Below are 22414 nucleotides of genomic sequence, written 5' to 3' on the forward strand. Positions count from 1 at the left end.
ATGTGTCTGCAAAACATTTATTGTGGTAAATACTGCAAACGTGGGTTTGGTTTTCACATCAACATAAGTTTACATTCAGAAGGCTCTCCTCTCGTTGCTTTAGGCTTGGACAGGGCACTGATCCTCCCGTGATCCCAGCGTCTTTTACATTCAGACCCTGTTCACATTGCGTAATTGTCAGGACAGGCAGCATTATATTTAGTGTTTAAATGTCAAGTATTCTCTACTATAGCAGCCAAAGATACCGGTTACAGGACTCAGAGTTCACAGGCAGGTGGATGCAGCTCTGGACAGTAGAAGAATATAGTTTTACATTTCTATACTACACAGTGTTCCTAGTGCGTGTGAATATAGGTGCAGCACGTTCAAACACAAAAACACATGTACACACAGAAGTACAGCAGCAGCAGCGCCCTCTGTGGGCTTTAGACGGGATCACACCACCGGCCCAAAGGACAAAACAGACAGACTCCTGGATCTAGGCTCAGAGAGGAGTAGAGGTCCACCATGTCACCATGTTGTGCGCCAATGTCAGTAAGACTTCAAAATCTTCTATTTACAATATATAAATAGTTGAATTCATTTTAGTATAAGGGCTTATCATTGTTTACTTAGTCCATACTCACACTCCTCCTTTTAGAGTACTATCTGTCCTACGGGTATTCAAAAAAATGTCTTTCTCAAATACAACACGACTGCAACTAATGATTATTTCAGTAGTAAACGGTACAAGAGAGGATTTAAAATATGGGACAGCCCTCCTCCTGTATAGAGCTTTCTCACTGTCAGTTTAAAAGCAATTTAAAATAACAGTATTTCCTGTTAAACCTGATGTGTAATGTGTGTAATTCTCTGTTTGTATTAACGTCCCCATGTGCCCATATGAGTTTTATTAAATCCTTATGCGTTTTATATGGAGGTTACCATGTTTTTAAGCCGCCTGGGAGGTTTTGGTGACCATCTTTCGCATTCTATTGTATAAAGTGTCTTATTCTATATTCTTTATCAAACAAAAATATGAAATAAAGGCAAACTATTCAGCTAGATTGCTATATGTTCTTTGATTACTGAACCAGCCACACTTTTTTAACCAAATAAAAGTTTAAATGTGGCAAAAAACAGCATTTATTTCCTTTAAACACAAATAAATAAGACCAAACTGATCTAAATGTGTTATAGAGCTGAAAAGTAACAGCTAAATAAATAAAATAAATAAAAATGCAAACATTATGAGACTTTCTGGTCCAACTATGACCAGTAAAAAGTCTTGTTACATTGATATTTGGAAGCCGATTTCTAATCCAGTAATTCTTTTAGTATCAGCACCAATATCATGATAAGTATTAGATCCCTAGTTTTATTCTATTTTGACATTTTGATTGAATAATGCCAAAACTAAGTCATAGTTGCAGCTCTAAATACTTAAAGTTCATATTTAAATCTAAATCTAATCTAAAACTAAACCATGCTGTTTCTGATCACAAGAGATGAGTGTGACATGTTCAGTCCCCTCTTCTCCAATTCCCTTTTATATAGTTTCTACTTGCACTGTTATATAAATGCGCTGAATGTCTCTCCCACTCTTCACCCCAATTTCACGCTAGGACACTTAAACAAAAAACAACAATACAAAAACTTTCTATTGGGCTGCGTACTTGATTCTTATCAGTTATATGTAGTGAGTTTGGACTGTGACAACAACATGGTGACAAGGTAGAGATAGTATTTTATATTACTTCAAATATTAACAAAGTGAAAAAAAAACTTTAATTACTCTGAAAAGTGCTTATAAACTCATCAAAGTGAATAATTAGGATGCTCGGAATGCTTAAGGAATAACTTTGGACCGCTGCAAATCTTTTAAAATGAACTACTCCAGTTTTCACATTTTTGAAATACTAAAAATCAGGTACAGTGCCTTTAACTAAATAACTTTTGGGACTAACACAAACTCAAAGATGGCCAAACCTCCTCTACCCTACCCTTTACATCGAAACCACGCAGATATGCTCAGACGGTCCACGCTTTGGTCAAACTCAAAGTCTTGTTTGAATTACGCTACACTCTTCTGTATTGGAGGGTGAGTTGCTACAAGTGAAGTCGGGTGAGGGTGTGTTTTGTTAGGCCTCTGTGTTAGATTGCACAGGCCTGGGGTGGGAGAGGTCTGCAGTGTTTTGGGGCAGATTGGGGCAGGTCCACACACACAGTCCCTAGAGGGGTCCGGGTGAATGAAGTTTGAGACTCTGCAGACAGGACCAGCGCTCAGATGTAAATGGGTTGCTCCTGAGCTGTGAGGAGCCGGTACATGGCTGCAGGCATGGTCTTCATGTGGATCTGTGGAAGAAAAACTATTAAGAACTCAGAATTTGAAGAGAATCATAGACTGTATAAAGAAGACTGAGTGAGTGTGACGTCACATATAGCGTCCGGCTCCAGTCAAATGAAGCTAATCCAGGCTAGCAGTTATAGGGGTGAATTTGGAGTACTATGAGTATCATAGCAACCAAAGAGCCAATCTGGAGCGAAGCTAGTGGGAACAACGTCGGGGAAAGGCAGCTGATTTGTCTGTTATTAATGTTCATATGTTGATTTATGGACATAATAGCTAAATAAAAATACCAGGATTAAGGTTAATATAAACTCGCTCTACATGGTTCTAAAGTGATGAGGGTCACTGCAGCAGTTACAGAGAGAGGGGAGACAGTTTTTCAATGTAAAGTGAATTGGAGCCAGAGTCGATGGAGTCGAAAGCGCACCCATGCTCACTTCCCATTTGAAACGCGACGGATAGCAGGTTAGTTATGTTCATTTATATATAGTCTATAAAAAGAATAAACAGTAGGTCTGTAAAAAAAATCAATATAGTGACATTTTTATATAGCACCTTTCCACCATCATGACACTCAAAGCATTTTCCATTAAGGATTCACTCACCCATTCACACACACATTCATACACTAGTGTGCAAAGACAGTGGGGGTGAGGTGGGGTATGTGTCTTGCCCAAGGACACAACGGCAACGTTCATCTGTAATTGATATGACCAACCGGTGAAGTTTATATTGAGAGTGGGATTCAAACTGCCAACCTTTGGATCAGTGGACAAATGCTCAACCAACTGAGACAGTGTGTTTATAACATACTCGATGATGTATTGAAGTTTTGAAATACTTTATTTGACCAGTAGCTATCAAAAGATTAACTTTGTTGGGATTCAAACCAACCTTTCCTCAATGGGTTTGCAATGAGCTGGATCTATAGGAGTTTCAATTATCATGGTGATATTGAAATCAGTATCAAGAATCACACATCGAGTTGGAAGTGTTCACATCTTTTGCATGACTCTGATGAATGAATGAGTGTAGTGGAGACTTTTGTTGTCCTCAGGCTTCACTTGACCCACGTTCTCATACATGAATGTGATGTGTGTGTGATTTGTGGAGGTCAGAGGGGTTTACATCTGTCTCGGGGCAGATGTGGCTAAAGAGGTATACTACATTTTATATACACACAAAAGACATCAAATATATGAGGTAAGATACACGGAATTATGTAGTAAATATAAAAGGTAAGTAATTTTTAAACTTGTTTTCTTTACTACAAAATTCCATATATCTTACTTTATATATTTGATGTCTTTTGTGTGTATATAAAATGTAGAAAGTAGCAAAAATAAAGAAAAAATGGTTGTGTACTTTGCTATCAATAGGACTAAAGTGAATGAAAAATGCTATTTAAAGTGTAATTTAAGTGTCCAAAAACGCAACATATTCTTTAAATAATAAATTCATTATAAACAGAAGGAAAAATAGTAGAAAGATTAAAGACAAAATGCTCAGGACTCACCTCCCCGACAGCGTTTGAAAGGACGTGCACTATTTTCTCATGCGTAGTAGCCACCACACTTTGACTGTTGATCTCAATGATGCGATGACCGACTCGCACCCCTCCCCGCTCAGCGATGCCTCCTCGCATAAGACTGCAGATCTGTGGGCAGAGACTCATGTGGTCAGTTACCGGGGTTAGTAGGCCTATCCTGATGAATACTACATGGACTTGTCTGTGTAATCCCTTAGTCGTGCAGGTCAAGGCCCCTAATGGCTGCTATCCTACCTATTAGCATTATTAAGAGTAAACTACAATGGCTTTTATCTGTTTGTGCAAATTAACTCTCCGTATCATTCCTATCAGTTGTATAATTGTTGTGCATATCTTCTGCTGACCCGTATCTATGTGGTATGTGTAATCTATATTTCTTGTGTTCTACAGAGCAAAACCCTGCATGTGGTCATTAATAGATTAATTGTGCATTGGCCTGTCTCACTGTCTCCTTCTTCATGCGTGTGTTTTTACGATCACCAGATTCTGCACAACATTGTAAAGTGGGGCTATGGGGCTATGGGGCCATGGGACTCACAATGCCGTTCTGCACACTGAAGCCCAGCTGGTAGCGCAGGTCTGGGCGTCGGATCAGGACGGTGGTGACAGGAGGACAGCGCACGATGTTCAGCTTCACCCGTGACTGGTTCTTCAGGCCCTGGGCACAAAAAGACAAGACAAGTCCAGTGCTTAAACTATAGCCACATTATATACTGCATAAAGCTCTGAGGGGTGTTCACTGCTGAAGCTAAAATGAGAGCGGCTGATTCACTGAGACCTGTTTAACACACACGAGTCTCCAGTGGATCTAGATTTTGATTCTGGGTTGTTGGAAAATCCATATATCCTGTGTTATTCCATTCTGCTATTTCTGTTCAACCACCATGAGATGTGAATTAGAAAAAGTTTTACAGCTGCTGTCAGTGAGCAGAATTCATAAATAAGGAACGTGCTTTGGCAATATCATGCAACATATAAAATGTATAAAAATAGAAAAAACATGAGCAATGATAAAATGCATAAAACCTAGGTAAGTAAAGAGCATTAGCCCAAAGATTAAAGGTTAATACACACTTAAGATCATTTACATTTAAGATTTTGCAAAAAAAAAAAAAATGTAAAAACAAAAAAAAATCCCAGTTTGGCCATTTTTTCAAATTTTACTTCCTGGTTCCATAACTGTTACCTAGCAACCATGAGGTACACTGAGCCAAAACTCCTCTAATGCCACAGAGATTAATATTTGACAAATAAAAACATTAAAAAACACCTTTATTTTGTTGAAAATGTTGTTTAAAGTGTCAGAAAAATGTGTTTCTTGTGTAAATTGTGCTGAACTTTTGGATATAATTCTTCTATACTGTATAAATAAATGTTCTTCTATAATGTATATGTAAATGGACAAAGCTAATGTGCTAGCCGTTGTGTTCCAAATCAGTGTAACTCTGTAATTTATAAGTACAACATGTATTATTTCACCAATTTAAGTAGAAATGAGTGAATCGTTCACACCTGTCCCTTTCACAGTGTTTCTGTGTGTTACCTTGATGATGCTCTGGCAGGTGGACAGGGGCAGACCCACCAGACTGGTCCCATTGATGGACATGATCTGGTCTCCAATGTTGAGGCGTCCTGACCTCTCAGCGGGTCCCGCGTGCATCATGTTCGCCACTATGACGGTGGGCAGGATGGACCCCCAACCACTCTCGACTATCACCACACCAAGAATCTCCCCTTTGGCTTTCTCAACTATCACCTGGAACACAGAAAAAACTCACATCATTATATTTGTGCGATCATGACAGGCGGAGTATTACAAGAGAGGGGGCGTACATCTTTGCAGTTCTCAGACTTGGAGAAGTGGACAAGGTCATCGTTGTACATGTCTTGAGTGTTGAGCAGGTCACTGTATTCTTTCTGGCTCAGATCCTCAGGGTTGATGCCGTTGGCTCTTAAGAACTCCTGATAGGCCACACTGAAGGCCTGGCCAATGGACTGGGCGATGAGCTGGGCCTGTAGAGAGAAGTGTTAAAATAAAACACATTTATTTTGTATGCATGACACATAAAAGATCTAAACGGAAATATCGTCTCCAGTCAAGTTTCAGATTAGGAATTCTGACCACGAGTATCATAGCAACCAAAGCCAATCAATCCTGTTGCTAACGTATGCGACCTCGGATCATGTAGAGTGGATTAATACAAACATTTTAAGACCAAATGACAAGTCTGACAACAGCAGTTACAGAGAGAGGGGCCACAGTTTTCTAATGTAAATTGAATTGGAGCGACCATGCTCACTTCAAACTTGGAACGTGGCAGCTAGTGGAATAGCTATGTCCATTATATATACGTCTATGGTTAGCTGATAGTTAGGGGCTGTACGGAAAATGTTTTATGCTTGAAATGAATCTCTTCAAAATAAAAAGGTCTAGTACATTTTTAAAACTCTTCAGGATTTCAAAGTATTTGGCAGGACTAAAGAAGAAGACTATTTTAAAAATGTTTTTATTTTTATTTTGGCAGTTTAGCAGCAAATTTAATCTGAATCTGAATCAAAGCATATCAATACAAACTTTCTGAATTAAAAACTGATTATAAACCAAAATAGGAACGTCAAAATTAACTCCCCTGACACACAAACACCTCTACTACCTGTGTGATCTAATGCCATTCTGTGCCAACCTGAACCACATGTTTGGAGTAGGACATGGAACTGGAGCACTCTGAGGTCACCAACCCAGAAATGGAAACGCTACTCAAAAAATACTGAGTAGTGCATGAAACAGAGATCTTTACTCTGTGAGGTCAGACTGCATTTGTGGACATGTTCTTTTTCACCCAAGAGAGGGAAAATATCAACATATACATATACTGTCATTTCAAATACAAAAAATAAGTCAAGAATACATTTAGAATGAATAAGAAACTGCAGTATACTATTAGTGCAGTTTGGTGGCCTTCAGTCCATTCACTTGAACCTTATCAACCCTGTCCTTGTTTCAGGACAATAAAATAATACTGAAACATTCACTCTTTGTTGTGTTTAACTCACATCTTCTGATTCAAAAACATGGCAGATCATCTTGTACTGGCGTTTGCTGTCCTCCTCAGCGTTCTCCTCGGATTCAGACTGAGGCATCCTCCGACGAGCCATCAGGACCACTATGTTCCCAATGTCAGCGATGTACGAGATGGTCCTCAGGGGGTGGTCCATCATGGTGTCCTGGACCAACAGGGATATGTCTCCTTTACATCTCATTATATTTAAAGTCCAGAAAGATCATTCATTAGATCAGATTAAATAGTGAGTGGTTCCTTGATGTTTGAGTTTCTACCTGTGAGTCAGCGTTAAGAACTTTGATTCTCTGAGTGGAGATGAACAGGTCGACCTCCGTCATGTGAGCCTCTTCTTCAGGAGTCTGCACACACACACAGACACACACACACACATAACTTTCAAAACTTTCCAAACTGTTTAAATATATAAAACAGGAGAAAGAGTAGTACCTTCTTCTTGTTCTGCGCTTGTTTCTGGGCGGCCTGTAAAATAAGGACAGATCCCTGAGGTTAGAATGAGACCCAAGGACAAACCTCTGAACCTCACGCACAAACATCTCAACATTGTGCTTTATACTGAGATCATAAAAGACAAATTTAAAGATACAGTGTGCTATTTTGCTGGGGGAGGGTACTCAACTGGCTTGTCTCCATGGAGAGGTTATTGCTTTGCCTAAAATATTCAGTGTGGCATTAAACGTGTCTATCTCCATGGAGACAAGCAGGTGGTGCAGCCGGGCCGAGTTACAGGTCTGTAGAGAAAGGCGACCCCGCTCTTGGTGAGAACGCTTTTCAAGACAACATCCAAAACATCCAAACAACACCCAGACTAAAATAAATGATAGATACTTTGCTGTAATATGGAACATTCCCGGAAAGGTATTAAGAGCGCATTCCCTTGTCCTGGTTTGGTTTTAGCCCAAGCCCAGTTTTGAGTCCTAATCTATATTTGGTTTAAATCTGTTCTAGTTCTGGTTTAGTTCTGGTCTAGTCCTGGTTTAGTTCCAGTGTTAGTCCGAGTTTAGTCCTTATTTTGATGTGGTGATTGTGCAAGTGTGAATGCACCAAATTGGGATTAAATCGGGACACATTTCAGAACTAATTCTATACTAGACCAGGACTAGAACAAGACCAAACCAGGACTAGAACAGGATCAAACCAGGTCTAGATCAGGACTGGAACAGGACCAAACCAGGACTAGATCAGGACCGGAACAGGACCAAACCAGGACTAGACCAGGAACAACCCAGGACTAGACCAGGACAAGACCAGGACCAAACCAGGACAAGACCAGGACCAAACCAGGACTAGACCAGGACTAGAATAGGACGAAACCAGGACTAGAACAGGACCAAACCAGGGTGAGACCAGGGCTAGAACAGAGCCAAACTGGGACTAGACCAGGATCAAAGCAGGAGAAAACCAGGACTAGACCAGGACTAGAACAGGACCAAACCAGGACTAGAACAGGATCAAACCAGAACTCGACGAGGACTAGACCAGGACTAAACCACGACTACAAAAGGACCAGACAAGGGCTAGAACAGGGTCAAATGAGGACTAGACCAGGAGTAGACCAGGACTAAACCAGGACTAGACCAGGACTAGACCAGGACCAAACCAGGACTAGACCAGGACTAGACCAGGACTAGACCAGGACCAGACCAGGTCTACGATCCAGACTAAACTGGCCTCAAACTAGGACTTAACAGGGACAAGTGTGAAGAATGCCAAAATTATCTTCAAGGATACAAGCAGGTAGATTACTCCTCATAAGACATGTTACGCAGTGTAAGTTTAAAATGGCAGGGATGCAGACGAGTTAAGAAGATGAAACAAAAACTGGACTTACCTTGATCCGGCTGACGGCCTCCTGCGCCTGCATCATCCTCACGTTCTTGGATGGGGTTTTGTCTGACAGCAGCTGAGTGGAGCCCAGGTAGTTTGCAGCAAAAATGATGCCATCGATCAGGTCCTCAGGGTCACAAGGGCCTGGGACTGGAAACGACACATGCAAAGCACTTAGAATTAAATTAAATTTAAAAATGTAACTGCACAATAGTGAAAGTCAAAGGGAAAATTTGTCAACTGGACTAAAAGTTGTAGGAGTGAAGATGTTTAGCTGCTCTCCAAGCTGCAGGTATAGATGGGGATAAATGATGTCTAAGGACCCCATTCCAGTGCACAGTGCAGACTTAATGTAGCTCAATAGACCCAGCCTACTAACAGAAACTGTAAACAATAGCTGCTTTCAATTTCAGTGTAGTTAGTTCCTTCAGAAAGATATAAGGCAGTGTGTCCACCAGCAATCTGACCAGAACTGAAGAGGCGGCTTGGATAAGTAGCGCAAAAACATCTTTACTCCTACAACTTTTTATCCATTTAACAGATTTTACATTTTTGGTTTTTACTATGGATGAGACCTGGAAGATTGAGGGACATAAACTGCACAATACTAGTTTCAATTGGCTCTGTGCACAACAGAGCCCTTAACCTCACTGTTAGCCTCACTACTTCCTGTCCAGGTTTATCTCTGTGAGGTTTTTGCGGAGTCACACTAAAATGAATAAACATTTCAAGATGATGCAGTGGACAGAGAGCTGTGTGTGGATGTCACTGACAACATGTTAAACACTAAACAAATAAAATCAATACTTCACCAGAGACACATCTGTCTTTAGAAAGAGACATGTCGGTGTCTCAATGCTAATGCTAATTTTGAGACATAATACATATTAAAACAACACAAACTGAAGTATTCTACATAGGCCTATAAAATAAATGGGTTGCTTATTTTATCTTAGATAGATAGATTAGACAGTTGGATTAATAGATTTTAATAAAAATTACTATAACTTTGGGACACCGTGAGCTAGCTAGCGTGCTAATGTGCACAGAGCCTGCTAAATAAGTGAATTTTGACCAACGCTCACAAACATTCGCACATTTGGTCTTTCATTTGCCACAGTGTTAAATGTGGTTCAAAATTTAAACCTCAGACCTTTATGAGCCTGACTACAGCATAAAGAGGGTTAAAAACGGCTGTATCTGATTTTTCCTTGAACGTAAAAATGTAAAAAACAGAACTAGTTCCTTTTAAACAGTTTGCAGTGGTCCAAAATATTCCTTATGCATTTGGATTATTCACCATGATGAGTTTATAAGCGCTTTCCACAACTTTAAGAAACCAGACTTTTGCCATCACAGTAAAGCTTAAGCAACAACTAGCATACTACAGCACACTTCCTGATTAAGCCTTTGTTCATGCTTTATTAAGCCATGAATAAGTGAAGTTATTACACATGTACTCTCTTTTATAGCTTGGTGGTGTAGTTTCAGCCTGATCCAACCTGCCCTACGGTGATGAGGTTTAAAGTTTGTGTGAGCTCACTGTTGTGGACGTAACCGGAGACTGGACAATGGTCATGTGACACTGAGACACAAACGGCTGAATTAAATATGAGTGAACTCACCCTCGACGTACGTGGGGAAGGACACCCTGCTCCGGCCAGCCTGGGGAGCACACACAGGACATGTGAGGAAAGCAGTTTGGGCTCAGTACAAAGATACAGGCTGTGTCCACACTACTCCTACAGGGGGCACTATTTAAGGGTCACACCAGTTTTAGTGGTGTCTGAATGTCCAGTTGGTGAAAAAGTTGTGTGCTCAAAATTTTCTACAATGCACCTTGAAAAGTAATGGGCATCAGTGGTCTACAGACTGGTCAATACAGACCACAATGCATTGCACAAGTTGGAACAAAAACAACACGGCGACAGGTTTTTAACAGGACACAACACGACGCAGATAGAAGCGCTGGTTTATCACACTGTTGATCCTGATTATGAATAAAACACTCTAAACTGCTGTGTAAATTTGCAAGCGTTAGCCACTTATCTTAGCTCGGGCTGTTACAAGAGCGATAATTTCCATATCTCAGACAAAAAAAAATTAAAATCTAGTGCTTTTACGTGAGATCAAGCTTGACATAAACTTGTATGGTTATTATTAGTCCATAAACACTTGTGCCAGTCCAATCTGATCATTATTTATGACACAAATCAATTTTTTGAGTTTGGCCTTTAGATTTTTTACAATCAGACGCCAGAGTCACATGACCTAAAAGTAGTGAGCTGTGTGTCCAATTCTCTCTGTGAATGAGTCTCTATAGAGTCCACTAAAGAGCGCAGGGCTGTGAGTCCAGAGTCGCTGACCTCTCTGGGTGAGGGCGTCTGCAGGTTGTCGTCGGGCAGGAGCTGACTGCTGGAGCCCTCAGCTCCAGAGGGCGAGGGGGAACCAGAACGAGGAGACTGAACAAAACACAAACACAAGAAGAATCAAAAAGGTGTTTAAACTTTAATCTAATGGACCCAGCCTTCAGAAAATACACAATGAGATGATAGTTCATTTAGTTCATGGGGACCTAGTTCTGTCATTGTGTCCTTAGGCAAGACACTTACCTAAGTAATTAATGTTAACAGTTACAACTTTAACCAGACTGTGAAGTGCAGTACCGGTGTAAGGCATTATTATCATTATTATGAATACAAATGTTTGAAACTGTGTCACCACGCTAAAGGTTTCTGTGTTAGCCATAAGAGCTGGTGTCGCTTCAGTAGAGCTGTATTTCATATAAAGTAACTTCAGCTTCAGTAGAAGAAATGCTTTAAACAGTCATTTGTATCAGTCTAAAAAGAAATACCAATAGATTGTATAAAATTAGAACAAACCAGATACCACTCAGACACCGCTCCTACCACACGTCTGCATTAGCACAAACCAGCTCCAAACCTCTACATCTATATTAGCATAGACCATAGACTGTATATATAAATGGATGAAGCTAACCTGCTAGCTGCCACGTTCCAATTAGGAAATAAGCATGGGCGCAGGTCTGGGTTCATCAACTCTGGATCCAATTCACTTTCTATTGAAAAACTGTGCCCCCTCTCTCTGTAACTGTTGCTGTCAGGCTCATCATTTTGGTCTTAAAATGTTTGCATTAACCCACTCTACATAATCCTAGTGTTTTTATTTCTCATTTGCATCTGTAAATCAAGAGATGAACATTAATAACAGACAAATCAGGCACCTTCTTTCCCCGAGCTCCTACTAATGTTAGCAACAAGTTTGATTGATCACGTTCCTAAGTGCCTGCTCCCTGCTAAACCAGTGGTGCGAACGGGAAGAGGCGTTACCTTCAAACAGCCTCACTCCGGATTGGCTCTTTGGTTGCTATGATACTCACGGTCGGAATTTCCAATATGTAACTCAGCTCCAAATTCACCCCAATAACTAGCAGCCTCGATGAGCTTTATTTAGCTGGAGCCGAACACTATAAGTGACGTCACACTCACTTAGTCCACTTCTTTAAACAGTCTATGGCATAGAGTAGCTGCAGACCCTCTCCTCTACATCTACATTAGCACAAACCAGCTCCAGACCTTGTCATCCACATCGTTGTCTAGGGGCAGACGACCCTGTTTAGCCTCTTCCTCCTCCAGCTTCTCCACCTGGTACATCCAAAAGTTTTCCATGTTGTGTTTGGCTCTGACCCTGCTCACTCTGCTCTGAGCTGTTCTCAGTGAGCGGCTCAGGTGACAGGTGTCCAGCACCTGCCCTGTCACGAGCTACGGACACGGAGACGAGAGACACTAGAGCGGCCCCTAGCAACAGTTGCTATGGCAAATGCAACAGCCACCATTAAACCGTAGGACTAATGCTGATAAGTACACATGTGTCTATAACTGGACTTTTTATTTGAGCTGTTCATTTGTTTGAAAAATAATTTCTACTTTTTTTTTCCTGTGTGGTACTTCAGATGTTATCAGTAACATTATACTTATGTTGCGTGGATTTGATTAAGGAGGGATATTTTGATTACACTGGAAGAGATCAGGATTTACAGTAAAAAAACCAAGCCCAAACCGATTTCCATATAAATAAATATTAAAAATCCATCTATTTTGCAGTAAATCTTATAAATGCTGGGTACCAGAACATGTTTTATCCCACCCAGGTCCAGTAAACTTGGACTTAAGATGGACCAACACAAAAGTTGTATTATATATTGAAAGAATACCACAAATATACGTGCAGATCTCTATGTATCTACATGCTGGAGTGGAACCTACAATCCAAACATGGCTGCCAGAACGAGCTTCAGTTGCAGTAGGTAACTTTGGGAAAGTCCCCTCTAGTTTTCTATCAAGCAACAACTCGCACTATTATGAAACTACTGAACACCACATAACACATACAACTGAACATGAACACCCAACTCTTCTCCCTGGCATTTAATACTAGTTACACAGGATATCTTTGTGTTTTATTGTTCTTTTCCTATGTATTGTATGATATGTATATTTGTTTTTTGTTGACTTTTATGTGAAGCACTTTGGTCAGCTCAAGTCGTTTTAAATATGCTATAGAAATAAACATGAAATCAATTATAATAGGACTTTTTAACTAACGGACGTTCCTGGTTATCATTTTAGATTTCAAAAGTCTTCTAAATATAAGCTTTTTACTCAGTTTGACCAAGATTAAGGTTAAGTGAAGACATTTGAGGAAAACTGAGCGCACTTAAAGAACAACAACAACACATTTGATTAATTCCTCATTGTTCCCATTGTTATTTTAATGTAATAACCACAGACTGAATAAAGAAGTGAACTAAGTGAGTGTGACATCCTCCATATTGTTTGGCTCCAGTCAAATGAAGTTCACTGAGGCAAAATATAATGTGAGATTTGGATATCATTACCTTCCTCTTCAGTGGTGGAAGGTAACGAAGTAAAAGTAGTAAAGTACTCAAGTAGAATTTTTAGGCATCTGTACTTAACTTAAGTACATTTTACAGTGGATACTTTTTACTTTTACTTCACTACATTTAAGAGCAGGTGTCTGTACTTTCTACTCCACTACATTTTTGAACAGGACTGAAAAGTAAAAAGTACTTTTCGTATGATTTGAAGGGTTATTTTTACCATGTTTGTGGTAAGATCCTGACTAAAGTTTTTGAGTTCTTGCTTCAGCTTTGGATAAACAAAAATAAATACACAAAATTCAGAAGAAAAATAAAGAAATTGATTTGCACTGGAACTACTTAAATCAGTATCACTATTTACACTTACAACACTTTTACTTTTTACTCTTAAAGTACATTTTTAAACGGGTACTTTAGCACTTTTACTTAAGTTGATTTTTTCATGTGATACTTTTACTTTTACTCAATAACTTTGGCTACTCCGAGTAACTTCTACTTCTTCCACAACTGTTGCTGTTACTAATACATTGGCATTATTTCCAAAGTAATCAGTAGCTCGTTCTGTGTGTAAACAAAGCCATGAGGATTCGTTCGTAGCCTTTTCCTGCAGAGGTCACATGACGTGGAAATAGGCTGCAGACACTGGAGCTTCTCTGAATTATTAAACACTTTGAGACTTGCCTTTCTCTGCCTCACCGACGCCATGAATAAGAGATCAGCCAGCGGAGGCAGTGTCACTCCTTTTAGTATGTTCATCTTTCTCTGTTAGCTGCTTGTCTGCTCTGAATAGGCCTGTCATGATAATCACTATATCGACTTTGTTCAACACATGACAGATGGAACAATCATTTTTGGGGGTCAATATTTACCACGGGGCTTTATCTTTGCACTAATGGGAAATATTTTGGTTAATTTGTATTAATCCGCTCTACATGATCCTGGGGTTTTTATGTCACTATTGTGTCTGTAAATCAAGATATGAACATTAATAACGGACAAATCAATGAGCTTTTGACTGGAGCCGAACGCTGTGGGTGACGTCACACTCAGTCCACTTCTTTATACAGTCTATTGTTGCCAGTCATATTTTTTAACAATTTTGTAGATTTTAAATATGTTTTGGGGATATAATTTTGCTTTATGGTTTGGTTTCCATATTATCGTTTATCGTCTATATTTTCTTCAGCAATAGATCACACTTCAAAATGTGTTATCGTGACTCGTGGGTCTAGTTTTGTCTTCATGTTGGGGAACGCACTAGAACAACAGTGTGCTTGTACTATTTCCTATTCAAATCCTTACTTCACTACAGAAAGTTTTTTTAAAATTGTAAAACCTAATAACAATCAAAACATTTACATTACATTTACTTAAAGAACCTTACCTGGACCAAAAGAAACAATTTGAACATTTGTTTTTCTTGCATCTCTCCATCAGATATGATTTACTTTTTCTCATTGCTGTGGTCGATCCTTTGAAAATGCCTGTTTTTATGTATTATTTAAAGGTCCTATATTACGCAAAGTTGACTCTTGTGAGTTTTAAGTCATGTTATAATGTTGTTATCTCCTCAAAAACAGACCTGGAGTTGTGTTCTGTTTCATTCACACATGTTTGAATAACACTTTATTATTAGTCTGTCTACATCTCCAAAGCTTAAAATGCTCTGTTCCACCTTGTGATGTCACGTAATGGTAGTTTTCAAGTTAACAGCTCCTTTTACCTTTAGTTCAGTAGAATTTGCAATTCTGTTACTCTGTTCTTTCAGTTCATGCCGTGGCCCAACACCTTCCCAGCATCCCCTCAGCTCCACACCATCTCATCGTCCCTTCACTCCCCTAAGACTCACCTCGACCACCACTAGGATCCGGGCCCCGAGAGGAAGACATCTCTTAAACAACATCTAACTGGCACGCCTTCATCGCAATGTTCTCTGCGCTAAAGACAACTCATTCAATAAAGCCAACTAATACTTCTCTTTCATGTCCCTCTGAGCCTTTCCAGATTGAAATGATTCTAGTGAAGGTGCATAGGGTTTAAAAACACAGTGGAGCACTTCCTGTATTACCACATGACATCACAAAGTAGAACAGAGTGTTTTCTGTTTGAGAGAAGAACTCAGCCTAAACACATGTAGGTTTGTGTGTTAAACATGTGTGAATGAAACAAAACACAACTCCAGGTCTGTTTGTGATGAGGAAACAACATTATAACATAGATCAGAAAAACAAGTAACATGGGACCTTTAATATTTGGTATATCAGACCATCACTACTATTAATTTAAAATAACAATACTCTTACTTAAGTAACTTGTGTATTATTTGGAGTATACTTATTTACTACTAGTATTAATACATGGATATATCAATTTAAATCCTACATGACTTTCTATTTATAATGTGGTTTGTATAATATAATTAGTTTTTTATTATTATATAGATTAAGGTTGATTTGCAAATAAGTACAATTTATTTTCTAAGCATTCAATTCATCTCAAAATTGAAAAATCTAATTTTATTTCATATTTTAACCAGATATTTAAAGTTCCTGGTTGATTTTGAGGACCCAGGTTCAAACCCACATGCCCCTCTGTAGACAGCAGATGGGACAGAGTACTCACATCGCCCTCTGGTGGTTGCTGCAGTTCACAGTCTGCAGTGGGACTCAGATCTTGCCTCATGACCCAGACCGGCTCTTTGGGCTCGTCTGGAGTGTACGGCGACCTCACTGTGCGCGTCTTCACCTCCTCTATAGCCTCCCTTATGTCTTTTATAGCCAGAGATATAGCGTCTTTTCTCTCTTGTAAACTACGCATCACTGGGGTCACACTGTGGACTTCAGCCGGGACTGGACCCTGGTCTGGGGGTATTTCTGTGCTCTCGACATTCTCCTCGTTGCTGGGCAGTTCTTTGGCACAATTTAAACTTTGCGAGCTCAGACTGATGCGGAGTTCTACAGTTATGCTATCTCCCTCCTCCTCCAGGTCGCCGCTGTCCGCTCGGGGGTAAGGGGCAAACTCCGCCTCCTTCTCGGGACTGTCTGATTCACCGTCCGATCGCTCATCGTAGTGGTGCAGTCGGGAGCCCACGCCGTGCTGGTAGTCCCCGCTGTCGGACTGGGTCTCCAAAAGCCTGAAGTTGGATCGTGTCGGGGGAAGGTCATTGGAAAAACCCGCAGCCTCGCAAATCTCCTCGTAAACGTGCTCAGACGAGGGGTAGAGGTCATAAGGCTCGCAGTATGTCTCGTCCCTCAGCTCCTCAGAGTCAGAACAGCCCAGAACCTAAATCACAGCGGGACACAGAGAACAGCTGCTTATTCACAAGACAAAAACTTGTGCTATACAAATATAGCACCAATTGTACTATATTTGTATAGAACAATTGGTACACGAAGTAATTCAAAGTGCTTTATAGAATAACAAAGACCTTAAACTCACAATACAACAAATCAAAACATACATAATCAATCGAAAACTAACAGGAGAATAGTGCAAAATAAAAAAAATCTTTCAGTCATGTCTACAGCTAAACAGAATCGTCTGGAGCCTGGATTTAAACATTGTCAAAGTAGAGGCCTGTCTCACATCTTCAGGAAGAATGTTCCAAATTTTAACTGCATAAAACTCAAACACTGGTTCACCAGTTTTAGCCCTGGTTTAGTCCTGGTTTAGCCCTGTTTAATCCTGGTTTGGTCCTGATTTAGTCCAGGTTTAGTCCAGGTTGAGCCCAGGTTGCACCCTCAGACAAGGACTAAACCTGGACCAGGACACCAGCAGGAGGCCGGTCCCTGAAGTCCTCAGAGTGTGAGATGGTTCATATGGCACTAACATGTGCGAGATGTACTTTGGTGCGAGGCCATAGAGAGACTTGTCACAAGCAGAGCAGTCTGTTCTCTGAGCCACAGGAGCCAGTGCAGAGACCTGAACACAGAATGTGTGTGCTCGTAGTTCCTCAGGACCCCTTATAGTCAGGACCTGAGCAGCAGCAATACTTCAGAACTCCAAACCCGCTGAAAACATGAAGAATTCATTTGCAAAAACAGATATGTGAGATTTGAAAGACTCATCAGAGGCTTGCAGTTTACTCTGAGTATAGTAATATTTTCAAAAAACAAATGTATTTTACTGGTACCAAAATATAACTCTATCCTTTCTTGATAAAATCCACTTTACATTATTATCATTGCTAATATTAAACTAAGAGATCTGTGTTTACTTCTGAACTCTTCATAACTGGAACCTTGACATTGGGAGAGTAACACCTTTGTTCTGTCCTGCGGTGTGACTCGCCTTTGGACCAAAATACTAAAATGACTTTCAAAAACAAATCAGCTCTATGTCAGGAGCCATTTCACCTGCCCTGTGGTGTGACCTCTCCTGCCCCCTGCTGGACACTCACTACACTTACAATATAAAAAATTGTAATAAATGACTTGTCTCTAACTCTATTTCATTAATTATGTAACTGTTCTAAAGACGAACATTGTAACTATTAGAATGGTATTTTCTCAAATGTTTCTGTTGTGTCATATTTATGATATATAAAAGGGACCACCTTTGCCTCTGGCTCGACTCCATTTGCACATAATTATTGTAAATGATTCATTTTGACCTGTATCTTAGACCCTTAACCCCAGAGCGCCCTCTGGTGCATAAAAGTCAGACGAGCTCCTGTCTTTTTGAATACCGTATTTTCCGCACTATAAGGCGCACCTAAAAGCCTTTAATTTTCTCAAAAACCCACAGTGCGCCTTATAATCCGATGCGCCTTATATATGGATCAATATTGGTCAATTATGACACCCGTAGTCAGGACGCGTCGCTGAAGTAATAGCGGTAATAACCCTTTAAGGACCGAGCACACTATGGGCCAGTATAGCTCACCTAGACCTAGACTTTTACTCTTTTTTAGCCATCAAAATCATGTTAAAACGAAGTATCAGCATTTGCTGCATTTTTTCCACACAACTACTTCTATTTTACACATCCATCTGTATTTTTTCTTTTACGCGTCGAATAAATGACTGGGAAAATCCCCGCAGCCCCGCGCTCTCATTCGTCACCTTCAGGACAACAGAGGCAGATTACCGTAATGACGGTAAAATATTTAGATATCCCCATGTCTCCGCTTTGAGACGCCGTTTGAATTTACATGAGAGCACGACTGGGCGCGGAGTTACGCTGCTGGAAAGTCCGCAACCCGCTCTATCTGCGACGATAGGATCCGACGCTATAGGGATAACGGGGAGACAGCGCCGGGCGACATAGCCACAATCTGCTAATGGATCGCGGATGCCTGGGCTGATATATCAGTCTCAACTGTGGTCCGAGTTTCACGAAGGCAGGAATTGTCACTCAACTGCCAGACAACAGCAGTGACACGGATAATGGCGATTTTGACGAGACGGAATCGGGCACTTTGAATGAGCTCAACCAACTGTTCAACTCAGACACTGAAGAGGAAGAACTCGACGGATTCGTGAATGAGGAATAAACTGAAAAAGTGAGGCTTTACGTGTTTCTTTCACGTGTTTACAACTAAACAAGGCTGGGAGATATTGTGAATATGGACATTAATGTTTGAACAACGTTGAGTTATTGTTATTACGTTGCACTATTTCGAGAGTTACTATATTGTGAATTCATTAACTTGTTTTGTGAGTTTGACTGACTTATCTGACTGTTTTGTTGACATTCCCTTCAGCGCAGCTCCATCTCGTGGATGCGTAACACAACCCCAGCTACTACAGTAGTTTATATTCTATGCGCCTTATAATGCGGTGCGCCCTATATATGAAATTTGTTTTAAAATAGGCCATTCATTGAAGGTGCGCCTTATATTGCGATGCGCCTTATAGTGCGGAAAATACGGTATGTGTTTTCATGTCACACCACAGAACACCCTTTGGATTACAGCATGAAACTGTTCATGTTTTATAGATTTCAAGTAAAGATAAATGTAGTTAAATAATGTAAATATGCTTCTGTTTGTGCCAACACCTTTATGAACTGACTCTGACACAAGAGACTCACTCTAGAAGGTTTTAAATAAACGTCTTACAATCGCACTGCAGGACATTTCAGAGTTTTCTGTTTGAATTAAAAAACACTTCATTCTTAAACTATATGTAATTAATAGAATAAATATTTGTGCACAGGTGAGTTCAAATTTGGAGAAAGAAAAATATTATTTAGAAAATAAGTTAAATGGGCCCATATGACTATTTTCTGAGCTATTATAATGTTGTTTTCTCATCACAAACAGACCTGGAGTTGTGTTTTGTTTCATTCACATGTTTAACAGAAACCCTGCATATTTAGGCTGAGTTTTTTTTCTCAAACCGAAAACACTCTGTTCCACCTTGTGATGTCATGTGGTAATACAAGAAATGCTCCACTGTGTTTTTAAACTCTACACCTTCACCTAGAATCACTTGGATAATTTTAGTCCTGGAATTACCTTTGTCTATTGAACTAAAGGTAAAAGGAGCTGTTAAATTGAAAACTACCACTTCATGACATCACAAGGTGGAACAGAACATTTTGAGCTTTGGAGATGTAGACAGACTACAAATACATGTGGATGAAAACAAAACACTCCAGGTCTGTTTTTGAGGATGTAACATTATAACATGTCTTAAAGTTCACAAGAGTCTGTTTTGCATAATATAGGACCTTTAAATGATAATGATTCCCAGTTTGGGAAATACTGCTGTGTGGTAAAGTTGTACCTTGGAGTACACTGCAGTGGGGTCTTCGGGCAGGGCAGACGCAGAGGCTCTGGGGGTCTCGTCTTCAGGCTCTGTGCTCTGTATCAGGCTGTCGTCGCCCTCGGCTCGGTCTGTGTGTGTGTGGAAGCCGCTCTCGGTGCTAGCAGAGCGCGCTAGGGCCGAGTCATCGCGTTCTCGCTCGTCTTCCTGGCTCCTCTGCTCTTGCTGGGCCTCTCTCTGCTGCCTCCTCTGCTGTCTGTGCTGCTGAGCCCTCAGCCGGGCCTCTGTGTCTCCCTGACGACGGTAGCGGGTGGTCCCCACTCGGGCAGGGGGTCTGGGCTCCTCCTCCATGTCCTGTGGAGCCTCTGTGCGTCTGTGTGTGCGGGTCCTTTGGGTGTCATGAGAAGCGGGTGCCTCCTTCTCCTCCATGATGCTCTGAGTGTCCCGAGCAGTGACTGGGTCCTGAGACACCTGCAGGAGCGCATCTGAAATGAAGCAAGTCCTTCATTAACATGGATCCCTAAAGATGTTCATAATGAAAACAAACAGCAAACAAAAGGTCGAATAAATAATGCACAAACTGTGGCTTAAAGGTTAATATGGGTCAGAGGCAGAAGCCTCCACAAAGGTGACCAGCTAATGAGGGATTCTGTTTTTGTTTGTTTGTTTGATGAATGGAGGGTTCTTGGATCGCCTTTCTTTTCAGACAGAGTCACCACCTTTAGGTCTGGTCTGGACAGGACTGAGGCTCTGTATTTAGACTTAGTCTTATTCATCAGCTGTGACCACAGTTATTTTTCCTGATCTTCTTTGTTTAAACTCTATCCACTAAAATGAAATAAACGTGCTTCTCTGTGACCTGAGTCTATGCAAACACTGATATTTGTATAGGCTAAAATGTACATGTAGGCCCAGCCTAGTATAGATTATGGGCTAATTACTAATTAGCCTGTAGAAACAGCATAATAGCATGTTAATATCCGATGGTCCGCCTACATGGGCCTGTATTTAGATGTGCTCAGCTCCAGTGCGCTGCTCTCTGGCTGAACAAACCGCATCAGTGTCGTTGATCTTTGGTTTTATAAAAAGTGTCTCGAGCCTGTGCTGCATCCAGATTGATGCGCACGGAGGCAGATTCCCGCGCGTGCAGCACAAAGGGCCTCGTCTCCAGGAGCAGACACGGTCTGTCTCCGCAACATCACCCGCTCCTCACTTCATCACACCGAGAACACGGAGCTACGACAGGGCATCAGACTACAGACCTGCCCCCCCCTCTGTCCCCGGCCCACTCTGCCTCTCACCGCCTTTTCTCCCTCAGACTCACCAGCTCCGGGCCCGGGCCGCTGCGGGATGTGCGGGATGTGCTGCGCTCCGGCTCCTCGCGCAGTCTTCCATCTTCCTTCAGCTGCTACGAGCATGCGCGCGCGTGCCAGTTCCTCTTCGTCACATCTAAAGACTGTCCCTCGAGCAGAGACACTGTCAGGGCTGTGGTCTACATCCCTCTGCTCCGCGCGGGGAAGCACGTGTTTAGATCAGGACGAGTCAAATATGGAAACATTTACACAGCGGCTCTGGTCATGAGCGCATTCAAATAAACAGTAGAAGACTGAAGAAGGAGGAAGGAGACTTGCTCCGGGGTCTCAGACTGAAAGGAAAAGATCACAAAAGACTCATGCAGAGGAGGGACCACCCAAACACAGGGTCATACGTGTCCCGATCTGCGCAGCACTGCGGCATTTCTGTCCCGCATGATCCATCCCCAAAATGTCCCCAACACAGTGATGAAAAGTGTCTCTATCAGCAGCTTCACCGCAGCGCCACGCGGGGACACAGACACTCATTTCTGATTGGCTAATCTGCTCTAAGCCCCGCCCTGTTGCCAGAGGTGGGACCATGAGGGGATAATAAGGGGATAAGTGTAGATTCTTATAGAAAAAAATTAACTTTCCTCTGAAGAAGACACTGAATTATAGTTACCTGATGTTCTGAGATGCTCCA

At 41.1% G+C, this 22414-nt stretch overlaps 1 protein-coding gene across 1 annotated transcript; it reads right to left on the minus strand.

Moving 5' to 3' along the window:
* apba1a (amyloid beta (A4) precursor protein-binding, family A, member 1a) lies at positions 1–21834 on the minus strand. Its single transcript, XM_033972567.2, has 14 exons — positions 21741–21834; positions 20438–20901; positions 16329–16988; positions 11152–11247; positions 10411–10450; positions 8790–8935; positions 7388–7420; positions 7216–7299; positions 6933–7103; positions 5712–5891; positions 5422–5634; positions 4417–4536; positions 3846–3986; positions 1–2334 (listed from the first exon to the last, which is right to left on the minus strand). The coding sequence occupies exons 1-14, from the start codon at positions 21832–21834 to the stop codon at positions 2263–2265; spliced, it is 2514 nt and encodes an 837-aa protein (XP_033828458.1). The 3' UTR covers positions 1–2262.
* Between the last annotated feature and the right edge of the window lie 580 nt (positions 21835–22414).

This window comes from Periophthalmus magnuspinnatus, chromosome 9, assembly GCF_009829125.3.
Source record: "Periophthalmus magnuspinnatus isolate fPerMag1 chromosome 9, fPerMag1.2.pri, whole genome shotgun sequence".
NCBI classification, from domain to species: Eukaryota; Metazoa; Chordata; class Actinopteri; order Gobiiformes; family Gobiidae; genus Periophthalmus; species Periophthalmus magnuspinnatus.

What these genes read in the sequence shown, in the direction of transcription:
- apba1a (XM_033972567.2), bottom strand. Translation starts at nt 21,834, where the DNA reads ATGCTCGTAGCAGCTGAAGGAAGATGGAAGACTGCGCGAGGAGCCGGA. An exon ending in AGGCCGTCAGCCGGATCAAG is followed by an intron (nt 7,421 to 8,789) that starts GTAAGTCCAGTT and finishes CTTATTTTACAG; the next exon opens with GCCGCCCAGAAACAAGCGCA. An exon ending in AAGCGCAGAACAAGAAGAAG is followed by an intron (nt 7,300 to 7,387) that starts GTACTACTCTTT and finishes GTGTGTGTGCAG; the next exon opens with ACTCCTGAAGAAGAGGCTCA.